General features: G+C 41.6%; 1 protein-coding gene across 3 annotated transcripts in view; it reads right to left on the minus strand.

The window, feature by feature from the left end:
- Nucleotides 1-757: 757 nt before the first annotated feature.
- Nucleotides 758-26,335, minus strand: part of LOC135420541 (sodium- and chloride-dependent GABA transporter 3) — a 96,373-nt gene continuing 70,795 nt past the window's right edge. For all 3 annotated transcript variants that reach the window (XM_064668145.1, XM_064668142.1, XM_064668144.1), the window contains 8 exons: nucleotides 19,535-19,638; nucleotides 15,018-15,142; nucleotides 12,879-12,991; nucleotides 11,042-11,179; nucleotides 8,055-8,157; nucleotides 7,060-7,160; nucleotides 5,607-5,777; nucleotides 758-4,159 (listed from right to left, as the gene is read on the minus strand). In XM_064668145.1, coding sequence (XP_064524215.1) covers nucleotides 4,007-4,159; nucleotides 5,607-5,777; nucleotides 7,060-7,160; nucleotides 8,055-8,157; nucleotides 11,042-11,179; nucleotides 12,879-12,991; nucleotides 15,018-15,142; nucleotides 19,535-19,638 — 1,008 coding nt within the window. In that variant the 3' untranslated portion in view covers nucleotides 758-4,006. The remainder of the gene's footprint in view (nucleotides 4,160-5,606; nucleotides 5,778-7,059; nucleotides 7,161-8,054; nucleotides 8,158-11,041; nucleotides 11,180-12,878; nucleotides 12,992-15,017; nucleotides 15,143-19,534; nucleotides 19,639-26,335) is intronic.

Consider the following 26,335-nt stretch of genomic DNA (forward strand, 5'->3'; position numbering starts at 1 on the left):
GGTCTGCAGCTGTGCCAGGGGAGGGTTAGGTTGGACATGAGGAAGAATTTCTTTCCAGAGTGGGTGGTCAGACATTGGAATGGGCTGCCCAGGGAAGTGGTGGATTCTCCATCCCTGGAGGTTTTTAAGACAAGACTGGATGTGGCATCAGTGCCATGGGCTGGGAACCACAGTGGTAGTGGATCAAGGGTTGGACTTGATGATCTCAGAGGTGCCTTCCAACCCAGCTGATTCTGTGATTCTATGAAAGCCAATCACAGGCTTGTCCTTTCATCCCAAGAAGTTCCTGCATCCACTCTCTGCGTGGCTTTAACTCTGCCAGTGACACAGAGGCCCCAGCAAAACCAGCCACAAGTGGGGAGGGATAGGGTAGGGGGAGGAAAGCAGGAAAGTGGCAGTAAGTCTGTACTTTTCCCTGGCAACAGGAATTTAAAATATTAAATTGCTGTTAAACAACAGCGACATGAAGTTGTGAGATCAGGGGACTTTAGTTTCTTTCAGCCACAGGTTTGCTGGGTGAGCTTAAAAAAGTTGCTAAATCTTTCCTTTTTTCTCAGTTCCCCATTTAGAATCAAGGGGTATTTTTCTGCCCTAAAAGGGTAGTTGTGATTATTTAATTCGTTAGGGGAGTGTCATATAAAGTACAGCAATATAAACTAAAATACACAGAATGAGTTTTGCCCATTTCCTTTAATTTTTGAAAACAAGAAATCTTCTGCCCTTCAAAACCAAACAGACTCTTTCTTTGTGTGAAATGTTACATGAAACTTAGTGGTTGTTCATTTTTATTATTTTTAATAATACTGCAGATATTTCAGAAAAGGGCAGTATTGTTTCTACTGCATAAAAAACCCCATAACAATATATCCGGGCTTTTTGCATTTCCCCCTCTCCCCCTCATATTGTTTCAAAAAAAAAAAAAAAAAACCAAACAAAACACAAATCCTATTAGGAAATTTGCCCTCCCACGTCCCTCCCCGCAAAAGAAAAATATTTTTTTATTTTTTTTTTTAAAAATCAGTAAAGTGTTAAACAGGTCAGGTATTAAGCACACACATGTACAAGCACAGCACATCAGTAACACTGTGAAATGCTTTAGACCACAGCGAGCCATCTGTATGTGTATAAAGCCATGGGTGAAATGGTTCATAGCAGCAGAAGAGGAAGCACGTTCCAGACAAAGTACATATAGTTCCAGTGGAGATTTTGGGATGAGTACAGCACTTCAGAGAACACAGACAAGCTACAGTGCACGAGCCAAGTTTCTCTGTCCTGACTCAAAGAGCAACCCTGACTTGTGTGGGGGTTCCCTTTGTGTCCGTGGGTGGCCAGGGGAGTGGTTGGGGCTGCACCTCTTGGCACATGGGGCTGGAAAGGTTCCTGATGAGTCCTGATTGCTGAAGAGAATACCACAGAGACCAGGGCCAAGCATAACCTAAGTTGCATCTGTATTTGCACATTCTTCAACAGTAAGAAAATATCTTCACATTTGCTCTGAGAGAGAACACGATCCACCCCCAGGCCCATATGTGGCTTTGGGGCCATTGTTCTGCAACTCTGATGGGTGGAGAGAAAAACCAGGAAGGGACACTGAATCAAAAATATTTGTGACTCATTAGGACTTCTAAAAACATAGATTTCTAGGTTTTGAAATGAGCATTTTCTCAATGCTACCATATGTAGCTTTCATTTCTTTCATTGTATGGATCTCATCTGTGGTTTCAGTTCTAGGAGCATTTCTTTTCCAGGATTATTTTCCCATGGGACTGTGATTTTCAGTGGTACCCTCTAGCTCTGGATGACAAGCTGCAGACTCCCTCTGAGGGAGGCCAGAAGGCACAAGATTGTAGGTCTGTGCCTGCCTAAAGGCAGGTTCCTTCCAAATGTCCTATCCTAAGCTTCTCACAATGGAGATGTGCAAAGGCAAGCAGGACTTACAGTACTTGAAGCAGAATTGTGGTAGAGAAGTTCTCCCTTGGACTCCCACCTTGCCACACGAAAACCCCCTACAAATAAGATAAAGTAAAATGAAATAGATCTATTAGATTTAATGATGTGACGTGAGACAAAGCAAGTTTATGAAAATTCTTTTTTAAGAGATATCAGCAAGGTCTCAAAGAAATGCTGATTTGCAGGTACAGTTCTATCCATTCAATATTTAGGTACACTTTATGACTTCTAGGGAAATGTTCCCTTGGGAGAAGCCACTTCTGGTTCTAACAACTCCAGGTATTAGTGTCTGAGCTTTGGTGGTTTTGAGTTGCAGAAATGCAGCAGATTTTATGACATTTCTTCATGGCTGTCTTAGGCTGTTGCTTGCCTCTCCCCCCCAAATACTGTGCAGTGTAGGACACTGTTCCTCCACAGGTTTCTCATAAAACCATTAAATAACAAAAACAGCACAAGAAGAATTGGCAAGAACAAATAATGGTGTTTGGAATATTGTCAGAAAAAAAAAGCCAACACAAAATAAGGTCTAGAGATTTTGACACTGGGGCATCTGCACACCTCATGGAACAACCACCCGGCATTAGATTCACATACAAAATCAGTTTTAAATCAGAGGGAGTCAATTCAGACAACTGATGGAATAAAAGGCCTGATATGACAAATCCAATAGTGCTCACTTTGTGACACAGAGGAGTCACAACATTCCTGTCTTAATTCCTTCAGCTGCACCCTATATAAATGACCTCTTGGAAATCTTGTTAGAGGTAAAAGAACCACCACTCCAACCTTCCACCAGACAGACTCCTACTCTGAATTCAGTGCAAGCCTCAATACTGTTCAGGGGAGAAGAATAAGTGCCTAATCTGAGGGTATCTAGAAAGTACCTTGAAGAGAAAACACAGAATATCCTGAGTTGGAAGAGAACAAGTCCAAATCCTGACCCTGCACAGGACACCCAAACTATCCCACCATGTGCCATGAGAAAACCTATGTAGTGCTACTCTTTGCCACTGCAGGATCCTTGATTTCTGTTGAGGGGAATGGGTAGAAAAGTAGATAAAGTGAGAGACAGAGGCCACAATATATGGACCTCTAAACATGCTCTTTTTTTCCTCAGAACATCTCCAAGTCTATAAAGCAACCTTGACCTCCAACAAACACATTTCACTCCAGGGGATGGTAAATGCCAGCCAAAAATGAAGTACTGGCCACACAGATATTAAATAAAATTAAAAAGTTTGGGGTGTTTCCTGAAGTAGTGCACATCCTCTTAGAGACCACTGGCCTACGAGAGCAGCAAAATTCAGAGCCCTTCAGAAATAAACTCTATCCAATCTCTAGAAAAACAGTGACTCAGAAATGGGCCACACATTTTTGACCTGTTGAAGCCAATGGGAGGTGGAGGGAAGGCGACAGGAACAGCTGAGGTGCTGTCAGGGTCACAAAACTTACCCTAAAGAAGAGCCTTGTTATGGGCAGGACTCAGGATTAGCCTGGGCAGGGGCTGGATCACAGGGGACAAAGCCACTGCCCTCAGCTGGGAGCTGAGTCCTGCCCACACACAGACACAGAGATGCAACAGCAGCCACAAGTCAGCCCCATCCCCTCATCATTTCTTCTGGAACAAATAACAGGACAGTCTGGTTCCCTTTATATACATACACGAAAAGCTGAAATGGTCTGAAATGCTTACAGGTTAGAAGGCAGAGATCTATACAACATTAACACCTGCCAGAAATCAAAGTAGAAAAGTTTTACAGCACATTATACAGGTCCCTCTAACTTCTAAAAAAGAACATTTACTGAAATCACCATATTACAAGGAGTCATCACTAACAGACCATATAACACTATTTCTTTTTCTTTTACATAATCATTACTTATAATTTCAAAAAAATCACTTTTAAACAAGTATACAATTTTCACTTTAAAATTAACTGGTTAATAAAATTTTGTGCAAAACAAGCCAGCCTCTATAATTAAGTGAATTTATTTATTTATTTATACAAAAAAAATAAAACAACCCAAAAAAAAAAGAAAAAAAAAGATAGTTCTTTTAGAAATGTGTCTCCTTTTCTGTGATGGTTGAAATGGTGCCGTCTCCTTTCAGTTTGGCGTCGCAGTCATTTATTGCTGCAATGTAGGCTCCTCCTCCAAGCTTCCCCCGCATTTTCAGGTCTGAGCTGGGCGTAACCAACTTCCTGAATTTCTGGAAAATCGGAGAAAATGGAAATCAGCGCATTTTTCTCGGTCACAGACACCCATCTCATCAACAGATTGATTATAAAAGCCCTGTCTCTTGAATGTCTGCTGCTCTTTCCCTGTTCTAGTCACAGACTTGCACGTTGAACAATTCTGGACAAATCACTCCAGGCCAAAGGTTATAGAGAATGAAGGCAAATCTAAAGTCAAACTGAGGTTTTCTGCTGCTTTAGAGCAACATCCCCTTCCATGAAGAAACTCAACACGATGCCTGTTCAATGAGCAGGTTTTACTTCTCATGTTGTAGTAGGACATACACCAGAAAAAGCAACTAAACAAGAGACATCCAAGTGTTAAGCTAAGGAACAAAGCAAAATATCCATATTTATCTAAGAACAAAGAAAAATATCCATGTTCATCCAAGAGCTTTCCCTTTTCTAGCAACAACGTCCACAAGCTCACAGCTTGGGAGCAGAGATGTAGGAAGTTGGTTTCCCAAGAAGCTTCCAACTGGGATTAAAAAAATCCTCTTGTCATCCTTGTATATAGAAGATTATGACCTGCCTGCAGTGCTGTAGATTACACAGTTTAAAGACTGTTTACTTGCAGAGATATGTGAGGGTGATGCATAAAGGAAATATTTCATGCTTAGAGTCATGAAAACTTCCTTTTTTGACATGTTAAGAAAACTGTATTATGGAAAACTGGTTTTTTTGTTTATATATCCACAGCAAAAATTTCCCAGGCAGTCTCCATGCCGTGTTTAATCAGCTAAATGGAGTCATTGCAATATGGATATAATTAGGCTTTTCTGCAATATCAGAAATCCCAAATGGCTGAATAAAATTTATATTCTCTTTTCTTCCATTATTGCCACCTTCACTGTTTTTCTTTGGAGTTCCCACATAAAATGAAAAGCCTTTCAAGTTTAAAGGTAACACTTTTAATAATCTTAACCTCAGCCTAAACCTGAGCTGACCTGATACCAACTGTCAGTAAATTGCACTGAATGTTTCTGTTTGCCCATATTTCTCATTCAGGGAACTGTATTCAGGAAAACTGTCCAGAAAACACACCTGAGTGTTTGATACCCACCTCCTGGAGGAAAACCCTGGCACCACAAACATTAGTTACCAAAACCATGGAAAGAAGGCAGCTGAGCTGAGGGAATGGCTGGTACAAACCCTCCTGATGCATTTAGCTGACGTTACAGACATTTTAAGCTGCAAACTGAGCTGAAACAGAGCACCAAAAAAACCCCAACAGGATTTCAGAAGAAAATAGAGGAAGTTCAGATCCCTCTTTCCAGCACTGACTGAGAGGGCTAACTCAGGCTGCCACTGTAACAGGCTTTGCTGCTCAGATTAAATGGTTCCTGGTCTCACCTAGGTGAGGATTCACACATTCTTTCCATTCTTTCTTCAGCATCATTAATCTGAAAATATATATCTCACCTCCATGACAGTGCCTTCTGTCTTCCACAGCTTAATGCAGATCCACAAAGGGATACAGACCATGGAAGAGAGTGCCATCATCCACCCTATGCCATAGCCCCAGTCAGGGTATATATACACATTGTTGTATTTCAGAGGCTTGTATTTCACCAGGAAAAAGATGAAGATTCCCTGAAACAAGCAGAAACATTATCAGTGGTATTTGAGAAAGCCCTGCCTGCATAACAAGATAGTGACTGAGTGTTTAGGCAAGGCCAGGCTCCCTCAGGAGGCAAAACTCTTCACTCAGAGAAAAAAACCCACCAGCAATATCTCCTTTTATGTACAGCTTAAGCAACATATCTCAGTAGCTCCCAGAGGAATGAACAACGTTTCAAGTTTAAATCCTATTTACCTCTTGATGACAATAAGTCCTGCACTTTGATAGCAAAGAGTACCTGGGCAGGAAAGATTAGGCTTTGCCACCATGAACCAGCTGTGATTAAGTAACACAAGCTGTGTTCTCTCTAACCTGTCAGGATGAAAAAGGAAAGCCCAAATTTTCAAAGTTGCCTCGATCCACTGTGTGTCTCTGCAGTTCTGCAGGCCAACGCTTTCATCCTCCCAAAAGCTCCAATAGATCCCTCTAAATTTGACAGGTGTCAAATCAAGCAGTTTGGACCATTTATATTTATGAAACATAAAAAAGCTACCATGCACTTTTCTCCAAAGTGGTTAAAGGAGACACTGGGTTAAAAGTTCATTTCAGAGCTGGTGGCAGTGAGTCTGAAATTGTCCTGAGTTTGCAGAGCCCAAGGGAACCTGCATCTCCGGGTGCTGCAGCACCTGTGGTTTTGCAGTTGCTTATCATTTGTGTATTGGAGAACTGAAAGCTTTCAGGATCAAGTTTCTGGACAATTTGATCATGCTGCTTTTGTGACTTTGCCCTGTTATGCAGCCACAGATCAGCACAGCTGGCACCAGTACTGCCAACTTCTGCTATGGCAAGTTCCCTCCCCTTCTTCGTGCACATGGGATGTGCTTTGAGCCTCTTCTACTTTTGCTAGAAGAAAAAATGTCCTGTCTCCTTTGAAAAATGTCTGTTTACCCAGAGAGAGAGGAGAAAGGAGGCTGGAGCAGCAAAGGAACCAGCACAAGTCTGGAGAAGCTCAAGCTATCTGCTAATACTCAGTGTCCTAACCATGCAGGGAAAAACACCTCCCTTGTACTGGCAAATATTTGTTTAGGGCTCTGGGATTATTTCTTTCCCTATGAATGGGCATGCTGAATTTTCTCACTATTCACAGAACATTTAACCATTTTTACAGTACCTACAGAGTGTTTTTTATTTGAAATATATGCTACAAATCAATAGGCACTTTTTCTCAATCATTACCAGCAACAAAATTATAAAAACATGTACAATACCCCCTCTTTATGTCTAAAACAAATCGTTTGTATGTTCTATACTTACTGCACAAATACCTGGAGTTAGGACCATCCAGCACCATTTAATCAATGACAGGGGTTTGTACCCAATCATATCTTCAATGTTCTCATAAAAGCGATTGCTGCCTGTCCCCCCCCCAAAAAAAAAAACAAACAAGAGAAAAGCAGATGTAGAATGTAGACTAAGAGGTGGTACAGTCAGTATTTTCAAACAATGAGGAGAAAACCACACACAGAGCTGTGAGGACTGAAGCTGCTGCCTTTCTCTGACACACCTCCCTGCCATCTGCTTCATGCTCCTGGCAGAGCTGCCCACACCTGTGTGTGACCACCATGAACAGCAGGAGGGAGTGGGTGAGATGTCAAACAGAAAGGGCTTCTTGTCAGGAACAGTCTGAGCATCCCTGGTTAAAGAGCATTATATACATATATTTATATGCTACAAGCTTGTATGTGAATCTCTGGATAGCTGGGCACATGTGTGATCTGCAGTTCATATGATGTTTTACCAAGTGAAATTGTCCTTCCTTTGTGTGCCAACACTGCTTGAGGGTGTAACCATGAGCATTTTGAGCATTGTAGGGTTTTTCCCTGGGCTTTGCTGGAGACAGAAGCAGCAGAGCTGAGGCCACCCACTGTGTCCCTTCTGTGTTAATGAGGATGGAGTCCACCTTCCCTGGGTTTATCTGTGAGGGCTGTAAATTGGAGGGGAACACACCCTGCAGAGACCATTCCTGAGAGAAAAAGGCTTATAGCCACCCCTACTCTCCAAGGCAGCAAAGGACTTCCACAGTGAAGGTGGAGGTCAATCCTGACTAGGACCAAGGGGGGGAAAAAATAAACACCTATTCCACTCCCTTGTTTATTTAGAGTGGAAAAAAAAGCCATTCCTGACTTTTGGCAGGGCATGGGAATGTGGAGGGCCCCACTCCATAAGGGTACAAGGCTTCCACTTTGCTTTTATACAAATAGAAAACTTCTAGGAAAAGTGAAGATGGCAGGAATTTTCAGGCAACTCACCATACACCCAGCCTATGCAGACACATTCAAATATGGCAACAAAGAGAAGGCACATGCCACTGGCTGCATAGGAGTCAAACAGCTGAAAGACATACATCCCACCCTGGAAGACAAAAAGGGGAAAGGGAAAAAAATATTGTGTTGGCACCAGCGGGAATATTTCGCAGCAAATATGCTTCGGTTCCACAGTCAATCTGTGGGTTCCCTGGCAACCTTCCTGCTCAAGTTGGTTACTTCTTGAACAAAGAATATTCATTTCTCAGTGATTTCTTATTGTGAAAGTTTTTTGGGGTTTTCTGTGTTTTGGTTTCTGTTTTTTTTTTACTGTGCACTTGCTTTAGGGCAGTAAGTCTGGAGTGGAGAGAACTACATTTGTCTGGTTTCTAAATGCTCTCCCACCTCCCTGCTTTTAATTTCCTCTGCAGACATCCACTGGTGCTGCCCATGAAGATGCAGGGGCTTGGTTCTGTGTCTGACCTGACTATTAAAATTATATGAATTATATTGCACTACTTTTTGTGAGAGATACTTCATCTTTTATAGCATATAAATTCCATATTGAAATAATGAGGAGGAGATTCACAAAGAGCATTTCCACAGAAAGGAATTCTAAGACTTCCCTCCACAGAGAGCTGTGTAAAGGAAATAGGGGCTTGAGATCAGCCCTTCAGTTTGAATGTACTGCTATTTGGGGAGCTCGTGGGATCCATTGCATCTTGGACAATTTTCTGCAAGTGAAGAAAACTGATTCTCTACTGCAAAGTGCTCGTGGTGAAGCTCAGCAAACACCTGAGCAAACTGCAAAGTTAGAGATCAACCAACTAAGACAGTACAATATAAGAATAACAACTCCACAAAGCTCTTCCAAGAATATTCCTGTCAGTTTGGAGAACTTGCATCTTCTTCATTCTTCATGTTTATATTTCTTTTAATCTGTATATCTTATTAATATGTCTTTCAGTGCTGTGCTCAACACTTGCATTGTGGGAGGGATTTATTTCAAGATTTCCCATTTTACATAGCAAAGACAATTTATCTTAATGAGGGTAAGAAGGATAACAGGTAAATATAAAGTATATAAGCATTTAAAGCTTCTCTTCAACTGCATTTGCTTCATACAGAGCATCATACAGGGACATCTGATTAGTCTGGCAAGACCTGTCACTAAAATAACATTTTATTTTGTCCTAGTCTCCACTTGCTCCCCTATCTTTGTTTTCCTTTCCCTAAAAGTGCATCTAAAGCAAATATATTTTGTTTAGTTCATTTATTCTCTTAGTTGTAAGGACTTGTGTACTGAGGACAGCAGAATAATGTGCTTAAAATCACCAAACATTTCTTTTGGGTGAAATGTGCTCATTTTCACTAACAAAGCAGTTGGAAAAGCACATGGTCAGAGGCCTGTGGATCTCCGTGGAGGGAATTTCAGTCCCTGGATGAGCTGGTTGCTGCAGTCAGTGCACAACAAAGACAAGTGGTGGCCCTGCATGGTCAGTACAGTCAGGCTGCCTCGGGCACTGCATCCTGCAGCTCCTCAGGTATGGAAGGAACCTGGATTGCCAGGAAGCTGAACAGGAGCCAGAGTGTGCCCAGGTGGCCAAGAAGGCCAATGGATCCTGGCCTGTGTCAGGAACAGTGTGGCCAACAGGTCCAAGGAAGTGATTCTTCCCCTGGACTCAGCCCTGGTGAGGCCACCCCTGGAGTGCTGTGTCCAGTTCTGGGCCCTCAGCTCAGGAAGGACATGGAGGGGCTGGAGCAGGTGCAGAGAAGGGCAACAAGGCTGGGGAAGGGACTGGAGCACAAGTGCTGGGAGGAGAGGCTGAGGGAGCTGGGGCTGTTCAGCCTGGAGAAGAGGAGGCTCAGGGGAGACCTCCTCACTCTCTGCAACTCCCTGACAGGAGGGGGGAGCCGGGGGGGGTTGGTCTCTTTTCCCAGGCAACCATCAGCAAGACAAGAGGGCTGGGTCTTGAGCTGTGCCAGGGGAGGTTTAGGTTGGATATTAGGAAGAATTTCTTTCCAGAGAGAGTGCTCAGCCATTGGAATGGGCTGCCCAGGGAAGGGGTGGATTCTCCATCCCTGGAGGTTTTTAAGCTGAGACTGGATGTGGCATCAGTGCCATGGGCTGGGAACCACAGCGGGGTTGGATCAAGGGTTGGACGTGATGATCTCGGAGGTCCCTTCCAACCCAGCTGATTCTATGATTCTATGATTCTGTGATTCTATGATTCTGAGGTCCTTTGCCCTGCTGGGTACAGGAAGGCCTTAGTGGCCCAGCCGGGAGAAATATGGGTAGAGTGTGGATCCTGCCCCTCTCCTTCCTGTCCTGGGAGGGGAAAGTGAGGGAGGTGGAGGCTGTTGATAAAAACAAGTGCTGAACTCCTAACAAGTGCCAGAGAATCTCTCCCCACCTGGCTTGCAAACACAGCGTTGGCAGACGTCGTGAATTGATGGGATCGACTGACACCCTTGGAATTCTCGGTTTAGAACATCCCAAAGCAAACACCCTGGTCCGTTTGGGAAAAAAAAATTCCTTTTTTTCCCCCCCTACTCTTACCAAAACAATTTCAGCTCAGAGATGTGCTGCACTGATGGAGCTGGCCTAGTGATAGAAAAACCAAAGATGTTTTTATTTTCTCTTTTCACTTTACTTCAACTCCATTATCGATCTTTTCATCCCAAATGTAGTTGTTTCTGCCCAAAGTAAGTCAGCAGAAACCGTGGCCAGTGTATTTGGTTGGCTGGTGCAAAGCAGATGGAATTTCCTATGTATTTTTAAATAAAATATTTCCTGAGCTCAGCTGGAAAACTGAGGGGACCTTTTGCATTTCGGATGTTACACAGTAGCTGAGAACAGTCTCTCAAGGATTTTGTAGGTTTTTTTTTTTTCTGGCAGGGAAATTTGTCTGTGGCAAATGTTCTTCCTTTTATACTGTCATGATGATAAACAGAACCCCATTTCCTGCTCTCTGCAACAACGCACCTCTTACCTCAGTTAACATTATTAGGCCAAGGAAATATGAGACAATGGAGAGGCCAAGGATGAGCAGTTCTCTCCTGTAGCCCCTTCGAAACACCTTTGGGTACATGTCCACCACAGCTGTCACGATGCTTTCCACGCACACGAACTGCAACAAAGGGCAGGAAAGCACAAATGAAATCTGTGTCTCCTCTGCTGCTGAGATTTGGATTTGCTACCAAACCCTTCAAATATCCTTCTCTGTTCTCATCATAGGGAGCGGATTATCCCTGGGGACGCTCAACAGGTAGAAGCTCAAACACAGAAGAGAAATTTTTCAGAATAAAAACTCCAAAGTTATGGATTTTCAGCCCACCATCGAATCCAAACAGTTGAGTACACTAGTGTTACCTCAGAATGCAATTGCCCTGTAGCAGATGGCTTAAATAAAAATTAAACCTTCCAAATGTGGCTTAAATAGTGTCATAGATTTACTTACTCTAAAACACCAAGTGAACCAGCCCCTTGCTGTCTGTGGTTAGAATTATGCCAGAAGGTGGAAAGTACTGAACTGTTTTTATTTTTTTGGAGGGAACTTTGGGTGCAGAATTATTGTTTAGTTGGTTTTGTGTTCTTTTGTTGTTCTGTCAATACACATATATCCTTCAATAAAGGGCTGCTATCTTTTCTATCTCCCTACTGGAGCCTCTCAATTTTGGATTTACAATTGCTTAGAGGGAGGAGCTTGGTCTTCCTCATAACTCATCCTCCTTAGCAAAACACTTCAGTCTCATTCAACTGAGACAAATAGGAATTAAATAATGTGCAAACCACTCGTGGGGTTGCAAGGTGGTGTCACTCTAAGCATCCTGCATCTTTGCCACTCCAAGGAGTGACACAGAGTGCCAATGCACCTTGGAACAGATTTTTGGAGAAGTTCTCTCCATTCACCAGAAGAAAGAAGTTCCACAAAGCTGTTGAGTGCCCAATCACTTCTAATAAAGAGGGCAGGAACACTCTCACTGTCTTTAAACATCAGCAGAAAGCAAGAGGCCTGAGCTTCTGAGCCAGGGCTTTGGAGCAAGGTTTCTGAAGTAGGAACCAAAACTAGTGCTCAAAAGTAGACAATATAAAGCCTGTTTCATTGGAACAGTCAAGAGCAGAATTCAGGAATTGCTCAATTAAAAAAAAAAAAGACTTTTAAAAAGCTGTGAGATCAGGAAAAAGAGCAGTTACTAAAACATTAAGTTCAGTGATTGGAAATGTCAGGCAAAATAAGAACTGGTGAGCTTTATTCTATAATGATAAACTCTCTGAACCCAATCATACTAAGAGCTGAGCTGCATGCTGAAAATTCCAGCCACTTTACATTTCTCTTCAAGCAGCTTTTGCATTTTTTATGATCACATGGGAAGGACAAATTCTATGCTGCCCCTTTGTTTCAGGATATGACTACACATTTCTTGCTATGGTATCTTGAAGTAAAAATAAATCACAGAAAATTACATTATCACTATCTGATATTCAGTTTCAAAATTCATTGCAAAGTGCTTTTAAAACGGGGAAAGAAGACACTCTGGTATTTTACTGAACTGTGAATTTTAATTACCCTTGTTTAAGTTCAAACTGATTTCCATGTTAATAATGAAAGCTGGAGAGAAGCTGAACCAGCCTTCATAGTTAATCATGAAGAAATCTCCAGCATCACATAACTGAGATTTAAAATAGGAACTTGAATTAAAGCTGTCAAGTGAAGAGCTGAGTTAGTGTTGGGTTTTAAATCAGGTTAGACGATGTTTACACCCAGGGTGCTGATACCCACATTCCAGGGAATCTGACAGAACATTTAAATAGCATTTTTTTCATACCTGACTATCTAATCCAAGGAATATGAGCATCATGAAGAACAGAGCTGCCCACAGTGGAGACAGAGGCATCATAGTAACAGCTTTAGGGTAAGCTATAAATGCAAGTCCTGGTCCTGAAAAAGAAGAGAAGAAAGGAAATGGTTTATTCTTGTGTGTGGGTCTGGCTGGGCTGGAGTTCAGTTCCTCCAGAGCAGCCTGTGCAGTGCTGAGGGCAGCACAGCTTTACTGACACCAACACTGTGGCTATTGCTGGCCAGGCTTTCCACAGCACCACTTATTAAACTGCTGTGGCTGAATGCACCAGTTTTCTCCCATTTTCTCTTCCTGTTCCCTTCCCCATCCCACTGGGGAGGGTGAGGGAGTGAACAGCAATGTGGATGCTCAGCTGCTGCTGAGGGTCAACCCACCACAACTCAATTCTTATTTTATGGCAGATGAGAGGGGATAAATACAAGGCTGAGAACCTTGACAAACTTTTTGTCTCTCAGAGTCTGAACATTAGGTGAGGAGTCAAATTAGTGATGAAGAGACTGCCTGTGTCCTGCACAGATGTTTGAAGGTGAACTTCTGTTAAGACTTCACAGTGCTTTGTGTTCTCCTTTTTTGGGTGGATGTGCAGCAGTACCAACCTCCCAAAAAAAATAGCCTGTGGTCCTGTGATTGCCTTACAGAACTTATTAACATATCCTGGAATCTGTATTTTTTCCTAAGACAGGACTATATCTGACAACTTGTGCAGGAATACAGTCAGTGGGAGGAGCTGAATTTTGGGAGCCATGCCTGGTGCAAGGCAAATATCTACAGGCTGTTTCCTGTTCTGCTCTATGCTTTTGAGTGCTGCTGGTGGTGTGTAACATCTATTCATGGGCTGCACATTTCCAAAAATCTTCAAAATAGAACATTTTTATAACAGCACTGTGAACTTCTCAGACCTGCTAAGATATCATCTCACCTGCTTCATCTTCTCCTGTTCTTATTTTTATTTACCTCTGCTCATTTTTCAGCTGCTTTCAATGAAGTCAGCCAGCCTTTAAAGCAGGGTACCAAGGCAGTATCACAGGCTGATAAAGGAGCACCTTGATCCTCCTGCTGCAATAACTTCACTGAAGTCCTGTTAACCCACCACTGCTTTTTCACTTAACACAGTAGTTACAAACTCCTAAAAATTCCAGAGTTACTGCTGTCTTTTAACCTTTTTTTTTCCTGTACAGTTTCTAAAACACTATAAGCCAGTTGTCTTGAGCATTTCAGTAAAAGAGAAATATTTTCCACGAGAGTATTAGTGAAGCTCTAATTGTTCTGCAGTTTGCCTGCTAATTTGGTCTAACTCCATGAGTCATTTCTTCTCCTTAACAGCTCAGCATTACATTGTTTTTCTTTTTGGGCAGCACCCTCTTCTTTTTCTTCTGCTGAATTTTAACTGATTTTTAAAGATGTTACAACCACAAATATGTTAAAGAGCACTTAACTTCCACTGGATGTCCAAGTCCAATAATGAATGTAGATGGTTGATTTCTCATAAAGCTGGGCCTTTGAGCCCTTCTGGACTCAAAACTAAAACTTTTATGCTTAATAAACAGAGTGTCTCAGTGTATGTTCCTCAGAGACAAGCTTACTGACATCAGCAGAGGGTGTTGGCAATCTGACTGCTGGAAATCTGTATTTGCATTGTATACATCAAGCAAGACCTCAGAGTACTTCCAAAGACTTCTCCTAAAAGCTGTTTTCGCATTACCTTAATAGCCACAGCTTTTTTTCCTTATATATCCTTTCTAACTTTTTGTTTTCAGAAGGAAAAAATATCTGTGGATTTCAGTCTGTCTCATTGGAAGAAAACAGAATGCAGATGAGGGTGAGGATGTAACACTCACAACTGAGCAATTTATCACTGCTAAATAATCAGCTGGGGTAGGTTTGTTTAACAGTGGCTCTTTGACTTTATCAATTTGGTACTATAATATTTTTTCACATTAATATTTTTCACACATAAATATCTGACCAAAAGAATAGTTAAGGAGTCTTCTTACAGCAATTATTCTAACGAGTCATCTTATCCACAAGCCATGGCACAGACTAAGGACTTTGACTACAACCTCTGAGCATTTTTTGTTAACTCAGAAAACTGGTTTTGGAACTTACCTGACTCTGCAACTTCTGCAATGGGCACGCCTTGTTCATAAGCCATAAATCCAAGAACTGAAAAGATAGCAAAACCAGCAACAAAACTTGTGCCACTGTTCAAGCAGCAGAGCATGATGCAGTCTCTGAAAATATAAATAAAAAACACTGCTGTTGATCTCCAGAGCAGGGGTTTCCCTTCCAACACTGAGCCACAGGACTAACAGAACACCAGGCTGCAGGAATGAACAGTAGATTGCTCATTAAGAGTAAGCTCCCAACTCATATTGTGACTGGGAGCAACCAGCCAGGAATAAACACATGCAGGAGGATACCATGATAAAACCCTGGCTGTGTTCTAACTGATGGAATTGCAAACCTGTTTGCTCTTTTCCAACAGAATCTTTAGAAAATATGTAAAACTATTGCAAGAATGACGTTAAGAACTCCAGAGTAGTTGCAATAATATATTCCATAGGACACAAATTCATTTATAAACTATATGAAAGTGGTATTTTCTTCCTGGGGAAAAAAAAATCCTATGGTCAGATCTTAGCTCCTTCTATTTCAGTTATATTGGCAATATATATCCATACAAAATACAACTCCAGTATGGTTTATAACCTTTTTTTAAGAAGCTGTGGGTATGAAAAGAATTGTAGATAGTCTAGGAAATCTGTGCATGCCTGAAAAAGTGCCCAAGAAAGGCCAAGACTGTGTAGGGACCTCTCAGACAAACATATCCTACCTATCAAACTGTGACAATGACAAGGCCAAGGTGAAGAAGTATTTCTTTCCCCAGAATGGAAACGTCGCAGAAGTAAATCACTTTAAAAAAAAGGGAAGATATTCTTGCAGAAAAGGGTGACTTTCCCCAGAGCTCAGTGAAATATGGTTGTTCATCCTGCCCTCAGATGGCTCTCCAGGCATGAGGGACGATGGGGCAAGAATGATTTATCATGACAGTCAGTCTATTAAGACTATTTGCCAGGAGAGAAAGCTGTGTACTTGAGAAAGCAATGATCTAACCCAGATGTCTGAAAGTAAGTTAGAATCCTAAACCACTGAAACACAAGACAAGCCTGTAGCTGTCTCAAGCCTATCCCTTAGTCTGGTTTATTCTCATCCTACTATGGCTCTGAAGCAAGTTTTTGCACAAGCTGTCAGCTGGAAGAAAGGACTCTATAAAATTCACAGCTTCAGTAATGGTTCACATCTTTGTCACAGATTTGTTGGGACTTTTTGAGAATCAGAGACAATTCATACTTTAAATTCTTGGCATATGTTCCTGCAAAACTCCTTTGCTTCTCTCTCTGTTTTGTGGCTGGTTTCGTATTTTTATCCTGTAACTTCACCTCATGAGTTTATGAAGTGAGGTGACCAGTTCCAGCATCTTGTTCCTTCACTGACAAGCCCACACTGCCCCACATCTCTCCAAAACTCTTCCTGATACCAGCTGAGACTCACCTGAGCATCAGACACACACATTCCAACTGGCAGGGGAACAGCCTGACGTTTCTGTGCTGCGAGGTGAGAGATCAGCTCAACCATGGCCAAAGGGCCATGAGAGGCTTTGGCTCTCTCTCATCACTTTAGCTACAGTTAATTTGAGAAGATTTTATGTTTTCATAACCATTTCATAGTAAAAAAAAAAAAAAAAATATTTGTCTCATCATCTACAAATTACTAAAATATGCCAGGAATGAAAAATTTGTGGATTAATACTCAGACATGGACCAGTCCTGTGATGTTCACACTTATTTCTTGCTTGAACTCCCTCTAACCCTGTTTATTGTCAAGGGTAAATAGGTTCCTTAAAATACTTTCTGAAAATAATCAGAACTCTAACCTGTTCTTTATTTGCTTTTCATATGAAATTGCATCCTGCAGTTATTCCCAGCCAGGTCAGTTATAGGCTTTGGATGTTTTAAAGCAAAGTAGCAATCAAAAAGAATCTAAAAGGAAGGAACCAGGAGCACAGAGTCCTTTGTGCTTTACAGAAAATAAAACAAAGCAAAACACCAGCTTCCTGACCTTCTCAGTGTATTTCAGCTCTGAGTTAAGCTCTGGAGGGATTCTCACTGCAGCCTCTCTCACCTCAGAAACTGGTGAGTTCAGTGCTGAGAAATTAAAACTCAATGTGACGAAAACCTGTCGATAAGAAAGGTCAGAAAGATGGATTTTTTAAACTTCTGGGGGGAAAAAGAGATACTGCTTCAGTGGGGTGGAGCTGGCTGCTCACCAGCCATATGATGCTTCCACTTGGCACAGCCTGCTTTCTGCAGATAAGATTTATTTTTAGATAATTCCCAGGCTTCAAATGCAGTCCAAACAACAAGATATTTATTTTTTTTTTTTGCTGCTGAATGATGGCACAGGACATTTGAGACTGCTGATTCCTGAACAGGAGATAAAGGCTGGAGGTGGAGACACATCACTCCTGGGCACCTTCAGAGCCCCAGTCTGTGACTGCTGCTCACTCTTGAAGGAAGGTCCAAATGGTTGGAGCTGGACTATCCCACTGAACAGGAGGGTCACAGCCATTCCTCCACTCACAGGGAAGTCCTAAAAACCACAGCACCTTGGCCCAAAATATCCAGAGGGTAGGTACAGATTTCTCCAAGAGAATGGGCAAAAGGCAACCTAAGGGGATTTTCATCCCCTCCAGTACCTGTTCTTTCCATGTAACAGAACTGCAGCTGAATCATTTTCATCCCCCAGTGAAGAAGTCACAGACCAAATGCAGGTTCTCTGGGAACCCACCAGTGTTTCCACTCCTATAATCTCCAATTTTAATTTCCATCCCTCTTTTGTCTTTGCAGGAATTCTACTAACCCCTCAACTCTTTGGTTTTTTTTTCCCTGCTGACAGATGTGTGTAACCTGCAGTTTAGTCCTTTTTTGCCACTTTGAGAAGGAAAAATTGAGAGGGGGAGTCTGGATCTGTTGGTTGTGAAACAAATAAACTTTAAAACACTAATGCCCAAGGACCACTGGAATTTTTTATGAGCACCCTTGGTAGAAAGGCATCAGAGCCTGCATGAAGAGAAGTTTTCAGACAGGCAGCAAACTCAGCACGGGGGAATTATATCAAAATTTATTACTAACAGAATAAAAACTATAGAAACTAAAGAGCATTCTGAGCTTGATAAAAATTAGAGGAAACCTCAGTACACCTTTCTCTTATTTATGAGGGGAAAACACTGCCTGGTGATGGCACTGCCACTAATTTCATCCTTTCACTAGAGTTACTTTTAATATAAACTGTGGTAAATCCAGGGAGGATCTGTATTTATCTGTTACAGTGAAAGCTAAGTAAGGACAATAAAAACTAATCTCCTATTCAAAGATGCGAAGTGACTTGCTTACAATTCATTTACAATGGTAATGAATTAAATCAGGTTTGACTCTTTAATTCACAAGACCCTCGTGCAGTTTAGATTTCTTTTTTTTGCACTAAAATACCTCATGTCATTATTTTCCACAGCAACTTTCCCCTAGGAAAAAAATGTAGGAAAACAGAGGGAAAAAAAAAATCAATATTATGATCAGACAATGGGATTGCAGGAGGAAAACCCATATCTTGGTTTTGTTTTTTTTTTTAAGTAGTAATTAGAATATAAATTTAATTCTGCTTTTCACAGCATAGCTGTTTTGTATGTCTGTGTCTGAACAGTCCTATAGGTCGGTGTTTCTCTGACAGAAGAGCAAACATGGAAAGAAGGAGGTGTTTCCTAAAACTCTCCAAGTAACACTGTAACTTAGAATTTAAATACTTACACTTTCAGGGCTTTAAGGGGTGGTGTGTTTGGGGTTCTTTTGCTTTTGGACTGTATTATTTCTTTTACAGAAAAGTGAAATTTTAATTCTCCGTCTGGAGACCATAATGGACTCAACACAAAGTGTCCTTTAATACCTGGTAGGAACTGTAGGAAAATGAATTCAATAATCACTGATGCCAGAAGAAAAAAGCACTGCTGGTATTCCTGCCCATGCCAGTGACACGGAATGAGGACTTTGTGAGAGTCATATCCTTTTGGTATTAATTCAGGAAAGGTTAAAACCTACTGAAGTCATCAGCAATTCCCTCACTGATTTCTACAGAGATAAGCCATGAAATGCTGCCCATTCCCTCTGCTCTGGGCCTGCAAACTCTGGGGTAAAGTGACACTCAGAGTAGAGACCCAACTTAGGTGAGTTTTAATAATAGTTTTTGAGTGGGATTTTTTTTAAAGCAGATCAAATAACACACCCATGTGCAGTTACACACATCTGGAATTCTGCATTTTCCCATGCAATTGTGTATCCTGATGTGCACCGAGGGTCAGATATGATCAAAAGGGATGAAAACACCAAATTTTGGGGAGGTTTTCCTCTCAGACAGTTATGAGGAACATTATAGATCTCTGTTCTACGAAATGCTTATGAATATTCACGCAAACAGCCAAAGGAAAATGGAAGCAATTCCGAGTGAAGCTGGGCGTGTGGACACTTCCATCACTGAAAACAAATGCAGAATGAGAACGTGGAAGGAATTACCTGTAGCAGTTGTTGTTGTAGTTATTGTAGCTTCCCAGGGCTGTCAGGCACCCCAAGCAAATGGCATAAGAGAAAAATATCTGTGTGCCAGCATCCACCCACACCTGGGGACAGAAAACATGAAGGGCTTAAAAAGGTCGAGCAGAAATCACCTGTGTGCATTTATTGGCTGGGAATTTGCAGAGGTTAAGAGGGTCTAGGAAACCTTTTACGAATCACAACCTTAAAAAAAAATTATTATTTAAGTGAAATTCCCCTCTCCTTCTCAGGGGTATAAAGCTCAGCTGGTCTTTACAGGTTCAACCTAATTGAAGTAGAAAGTGAGACAGCATTTCTGGAGAAGAACCTCAACCAGTGCAAATTCTTTAATGGTTTTATTAGCATTATAAGGTGTTAGTTATTGCAACCTAAATAAAATAATCTCCATTTATCTCATTCCCATTTGATAGGTATTTACTCAAATTAAAAAATCTAGTGTGAATAAATATTCTAAAGACAAAATATTCTTTTCATAGATAACTTATTAATTAGGCTGGGTAAAGAGAAGGGGTAACTTATCCAGGGAAAGGAGGTTTTTAGCAATACTTAGTGGTTCCAATTAGGCATGAAACCATGGTTCTAGTCACTGTACAATTAACAAATAAAAGTTCTGAAGAGTTTAACAAGTCAGTAGCTTTATCATATCATCATGATAACATTTATATCCTAAAGTGTTGCAAACACTTAATTCTAAATCAGGGGAAAGCAAAAGGAAGCTTTGGCTGACAGATTCTTCTCCTCACAGCAATCTCAGAACATTAATAGGCTTTTTTTTTTACTTTAAAAGCACTCCAACAAAGCAGTTTGTTGCATTTGACCAGCCTGGGTGTGTTCTCATTGGAGGTGAATGTACCCTTTGAACTCCTGGTTTGGCCATGAGAATGATGTGTAGAACCCACATCTACACTATTATTTCCAGTCCAATAAGTTCCTACTCCTGGTTATTCCTGGGATAAATGATCTCTGTAAGTTTTTTTGTTAAAGCAGAGCAATCAAAGTGCTTTCCAGAGAAGTACCAAGACCCTGACTGATAACCAGAGGCAATGACTGTGCAGCAGGAAAAGAGGGAATACAGGGCACACAGGTAATGACTCTGTGACTAATAACAGCAATCAGATACTCGTAAATATATGAAGGAGATGTGTTTGTTTTACATGTGATCAAGTGAGACCTTGGTCTCTGGAGTGGTTGAGTGTTTCTGTTTAGAAATAACATTAAGATCACATTTGATTTACATCAGTGGCTTAAATGGTTCCATTCCTGTCATGCTGAATAAGACACAGCTGGGTTACATCCCAGAGTTTCACCACTTGGTAAGGAAAAAACTGCACAGAGAAAGGCTTTTGACAGACAGGCTCTTTAACAAGATTGGAAGCTCCCAAAAAGCTGTGAGTAGCAGAGGTCAACTGAAAATGCACGGCCTTGTGAGGCACAGACAAAAGCTGGGAAACTGGATCAGCACGAGGATCGTTCCCTTTCCGTTCTTCCACACGGCGCTGGGGCAGGGCATTGTGAGGCACTCAGATGAGCAACAGCCTTTCCTGTTGGCATCCACCAGCCCCACACAAGTCTGATTATTCCTTGGACAGCAAGTCCTAGTGGAAATGGGGGCAAAGGAGAACTGTGTTCTGAAGGGAGAAGCTCCAGAGCTGCCAGGGAAGAGGAGCAGGGAGCACGTCCCTCTGGAGGTCCTGTGTAGCCAGACAGAAAAACAGATAAAATGCTGGCCAGAGGTAATAACTATTTCCTCCAAAAAAACCTGCTCTAAACACCATGACATCTGAGAGTGATTCAACCTAAAAAGTGGCAAATACTTTATGAGAAACTGTTCTGCAAGCAAATGTTCACGTATTCTAAAGAAGTTCAATTAGGTTGAAGAGTCATATCGTTGCACTATATCACATCATACCACACAGTCATACTCCTGCACTAGAAATTCTATCAGAACTTATGGCTGATGTTTAAACAGGAAGGAGAAAGTCATTTTATTTACTGCATGGAATAATAGAATCAGCACAGCTTCTTTTGGGTTGTATACTCACAGGACCAGTAACATTTAACTTGTGATCACCATTAATACTTCAATTTCAGGTTTCTGAAATGGCAAAAACTGATCAACAAAGTAGGAAATAGGGAAATAAATTTAGGACCACAGGAAGATTTTCAGTAGCTGGAAAAATACAAGAGCTGGAATAACTCTGGTGTATTTTTTTGCCACAAGCCCAGACATGCCAACACTTCAAAGCCATGTGGTTGATATTTCAGATCAGTTCTTCATATCCTTGCCCCAACAGCTGATGGGCATTTGACATTTAGGATCAGGCTGCAGTACTCAGCTGTGGCTGGAGAACCTGGCGAGGTACACAAATTGTGTATTAGTCTGGGTCACACCACTCTTAGTCACTCCCAAACTGCTCCTCAGGGGAAGCTGTTCTCGTTAAAACTTGTGGTGGATACAGATGGGCTCTTGTGGACACCCCTCCCAAATCCAGGTGCCATCCATCTCCTTTATGGTCACAAAACCATTATTGATTTTTTTTTCAGAGAATGCTGAATCTGCACTGTCTGGCTTAGCCTAGAAGTTGTTACATTTTCCAAATACACGGAATGGACATAGCACAATTCTGCAGAACAATGAAATTCTGAGGGACAGAGACAAAGAGAACATTGCCAGCAAGCTGCAAAGCCGGAGCAGCAGCTGGTGAGAGGATGGGACAAAAGGAGGACATGGGTCTGAAAGGAGACATGGCTCAATACATTCCTGGCAGGAGCAAATTCCAGAGAACATCCTGTTCATGCTTTATGAACTTGGTAGCTTGAAAATCCTTTGCTTAGTGACAATTAAGTCAATTCAACAGTGTGTATTCATAACTTTGGGGACTTAAAGTGTTTTATAGTTTCTATCAGCTCCTACTTTAAAAGGTGGAAATAAGTCTTTTTTTTTTCCTCATCTCATATAAAGGTTTTCATGCCAAAAGAAGATTAAAATTAAACCACTAAACCTTTATTATACCCTAATATTTAAAAAATCCCAATGCCAAAGGACAGAATCTGTGCTCACATTTTTGCACCCCCACACAACAGCACAGTCACTCCTCCCATTCCTGGAATGGGAATCATTCCTGCTGGCTCAGGGCTGTTCACCAAGCCCATGGAATGGAGCTCTGTTCCCAAAGGGAGAAAGTGATATAACCAAGCCCCAGCTTTATGGTACTGCCTGCTTTCTCCAGGTAGGAAGGAGGCCTGGCAGTGAGAGACTGTGAGCTCCTCCACTTCCCATTTTCTGAGTGGGAAGGGAACAGCAGAGCTGTCTGTGTCCTGATCCCCACTCTGGGGCTTTCCCACACTTCATTAACAGCTTTCCTGACTCACACCATGAGCTCACACCCAGCAGTCTCAGCATGATAACTCCTGTTGGTACAAACAATCCCACAGGACAGAACATTTTTTACTAAAAAATCAAAGTTCCCAAAATTTCAGCTGGCAAATGAAATCAGCCCAGGTAACTCAAATTTGGCCTTCTTGTGTGTAGGTCTAGGACACAATCCTCGTTAACAGGAATATTCTTCTCTCTGCCCAGGGAGGTGAAGTGAGCTGGTCAATCCTGATGCCTGGAGCATCCCGTGCCTCCTTTGTTGCCATGATTTTAGCTCATGTAATGAATGAAGGATAAAGAAGAAGTGAAGAACACTGCTCTAGAGAATTCAGTTCTTTTCATGGCCCAGCTTTAAAGTGTCACATAAGTGTGACCTTATGTCCATAAATCACTTCAACCAACCTTTGAGAATGTTCATTAACTGGGTTCTCCTCCTTTAACTGGTGTCCAAAGTGAAGTGCAAAGTTACTGAGCACTCACTGTTGCAGTTAAGGTGAATGGAAGGCATGTCTTGAACAACTTAAAAAAAAGGCAGTATAAGAAACCAATTTCAGACAGAAAATCCCAACAAGAATGAGGTCCTCTCAGTTTAGTCTCAATGTCAGCAAGATGAGGTCATGCCATACACTGAAAGCAAAATAACTGAGGTTTATGAAGTGTGTGGACAGTGCAGAAATAAGTCACTTTGAAAGGCTGAGCCATTCTTTGTGATGATCCAGCTCTATATCAAGCATATTTACAGGGCCAAGCAAGGAGTGAAAAGGATAAAAAAAAATATTGCATAACTGTCCTGAAATGAGCTTAGCTGGTGCTGTACCCAAACAAAGCAGAGACCTTAGGGAAAACCTATTGTGTGTTGACATTGATTATTTCCATAATGCACGGAATAAAAATTAGTGTTGCTCACCTGAAGGAATATAATTAGAGTCCAGGGTTTTCTCTAACTTTGTACCTTCCCTTTGCTTTCTGTATTCTCTGTATATATTTTGTATACACTGTTATGCAGCTGTTATGAAATCCTCCCGTGACAGCAGGAAATATCTCCCAGCATAAACTGGCTTTACCTGGTACTTCCATGAGCTTTTAGAGTCGTGTCAAACAGCAGAATAACTCAAAAGGTGTAAAACTGGTTTGTGTCTGAGGAACACGGGAAAATTAGGCAGCTATTTTATAGTCTGACCCTCCTAAAATATATTTAGGTTGGGGGTTTTTTTAAATATGTTGTCACCTGAGAAGCAAATCATTTTACACCTCAGCTAGGAAGCTACTCATGGAGTTTCTTTATTCTGTCTCAGTGAGCATGTCTGCTCATACAGGAAAAATGCCAGATGCCTAAAATGCACGTTGAGGACATATTGAGTGGAAATGGGAGGGGTTAGTTAGAGATGTGATAGTCAGAAATTATGTTTGTGTGTTCAAATCCCCATCCAGGATCTCCCACCTCTGTGTCTGAGCCCTGGAGGCCAAAGGCCCCCGGTCAGCCTGCATTGCTCTGCCCCTGAGGATCCATCCTGGGGCTGGAGGCAAAAGCTCTTGGGGTAAACACCAGCTGGTGCTTTGATTTTTCAGTCTGCTGCTCAAGGAGCGGAAAAAAGAGAATATGCATTTTTAGAAATGCCCCAGTGCAGCACTAAATCACCTCAGCCACGTCCTATCCTTGCTCCCTGTTATCCTGGTCTGACTGACAGATCAGGTAGGAGTGGTGGGTTACAGTTTCAGAGATTCGTGTAGGTAAAAAAACACACCTCACCCTTTCTCTTTTTGCAGCCTTCTAAATTATATTTCACAGATTTCTTAATGGTACTAAACCATGGTGAGACTGTTCAGGTGACAGTTTAGAGTTTCAATGCAATGGCTGAGCTAAAAGAACTGCAACATCCGAGTTTCTCTGTATATAACAGGAACAACAATCAAGCACCCTGAAGGTTCTTCCATTAAACAAAATGTATATATTGTTGGTCTGTCTGTCCATGGCCTTTCCTACAACCCCTCAGCTGACAGATCTGATAGAAATGATGCACATCAGGGCTGTTAATGTTTGCACCCACACAGTTCAGTTTACTTCCTTCAGTATTCCTATAAAACCCAAGGGGATTCATTTCACACTGGTGCCCAAGTACTGGCTGGAATATGCATCTCAGGGGAGCAGCATCATGAATATGTACCTTTTTTTCCCCTGCATTTTTAACAGTGAGATTGAACACCCACTTGAACTGAAAAGCTCAAAGCACCCTTAACTACAGGGTGGTTAATGACAATCCTATCATGAAGCCCCTTCTGAGAATATGGGAGACCTCACAAGCCAGCTCAATGCTGCACTCATTCTTTAAAACATGATGTTCCAAGTGTTGACAGTCATTTATTTTCCATTTTGTTATCAGAGGAGAAGCAATCACTTCAGGTTTTCTTTTAATTTATTCATTACTTTTTGATGAATCTCAGCAGTTTGTATTTTAAGAAGTGGATTGCCTTTGGTTTCAAAGAAGAATTTTAAAAATAAAGCCTTTGCTGTCAGGAGATAATAAATGAAATTTCAAGGTAAAGGCATAGAATAGTTGCAGAATTTCATCACACTAATAATGCCTGAATAAATCAACCTGTTGCCAAATAGGTTTAGGTGTGACAGGACTGGAAGAAACTATAAAATGTGAGCCTTGATATTGAAGTAGTACCTGCACTTAATGAGTAAGGGATGAGGCAATTAAGAACATGTTTAATTGTGATCACTGAAAGAAGCTTTTGGAGAATCAAACCATTTCAAAAGTAACCCTAACACAGGCTTCCTTCCTCTCCTCCTGCCACTGGAATGAGGTAAGAGCATTTCAGGGAGTGCTGCCTTTGGCCATGCCAACCACAGCTCCAAGCACTGCTGCACCAGGTCGGAATAGGGCTAAGAATTTCTGACATAAAACTGTAGGAAAACCTAGATACTGAGTAGGAAAAATAGATACTGAGCATAACATGATGAAAAAAAATGCTGTTTCTGATAGCTCTGAGAAAAAAACCCCAAGTCCCAATTTCACCCTGCCTTTCATCTCCTGGGTGTTTCTTTTCTATTTGTTCATCATTCAGGATGCTTTCAGCTCCCAGTTAAAATCCCTTACTGGAAGGAGCTGGAATTGAAAACAAAGGGAACCTTTCTGCTGTTGCAGAAAACATCAGGTGCTCGTGCTGAGCCCACACACACAGTTCAGAGAACACTCACATGGAGAGGCAGATCCCACCAAGATGTTTCCACCTTGTTGCAAGGTCCACCTGGAACCTTTCTTTCCTCTCCTGATTAAAAGGCCTTTGTTTTACGTTGAAACTCATAAAAATAGCTGTGATTGTACCTACGAAACTAACATGAATAACTTGGTTACATGAAAAAAAACCAAGCCATGTTC

This window comes from Pseudopipra pipra, chromosome 11 (genome assembly GCF_036250125.1).
Source record: "Pseudopipra pipra isolate bDixPip1 chromosome 11, bDixPip1.hap1, whole genome shotgun sequence".
In the NCBI taxonomy this organism is placed as follows: Eukaryota; Metazoa; Chordata; class Aves; order Passeriformes; family Pipridae; genus Pseudopipra; species Pseudopipra pipra.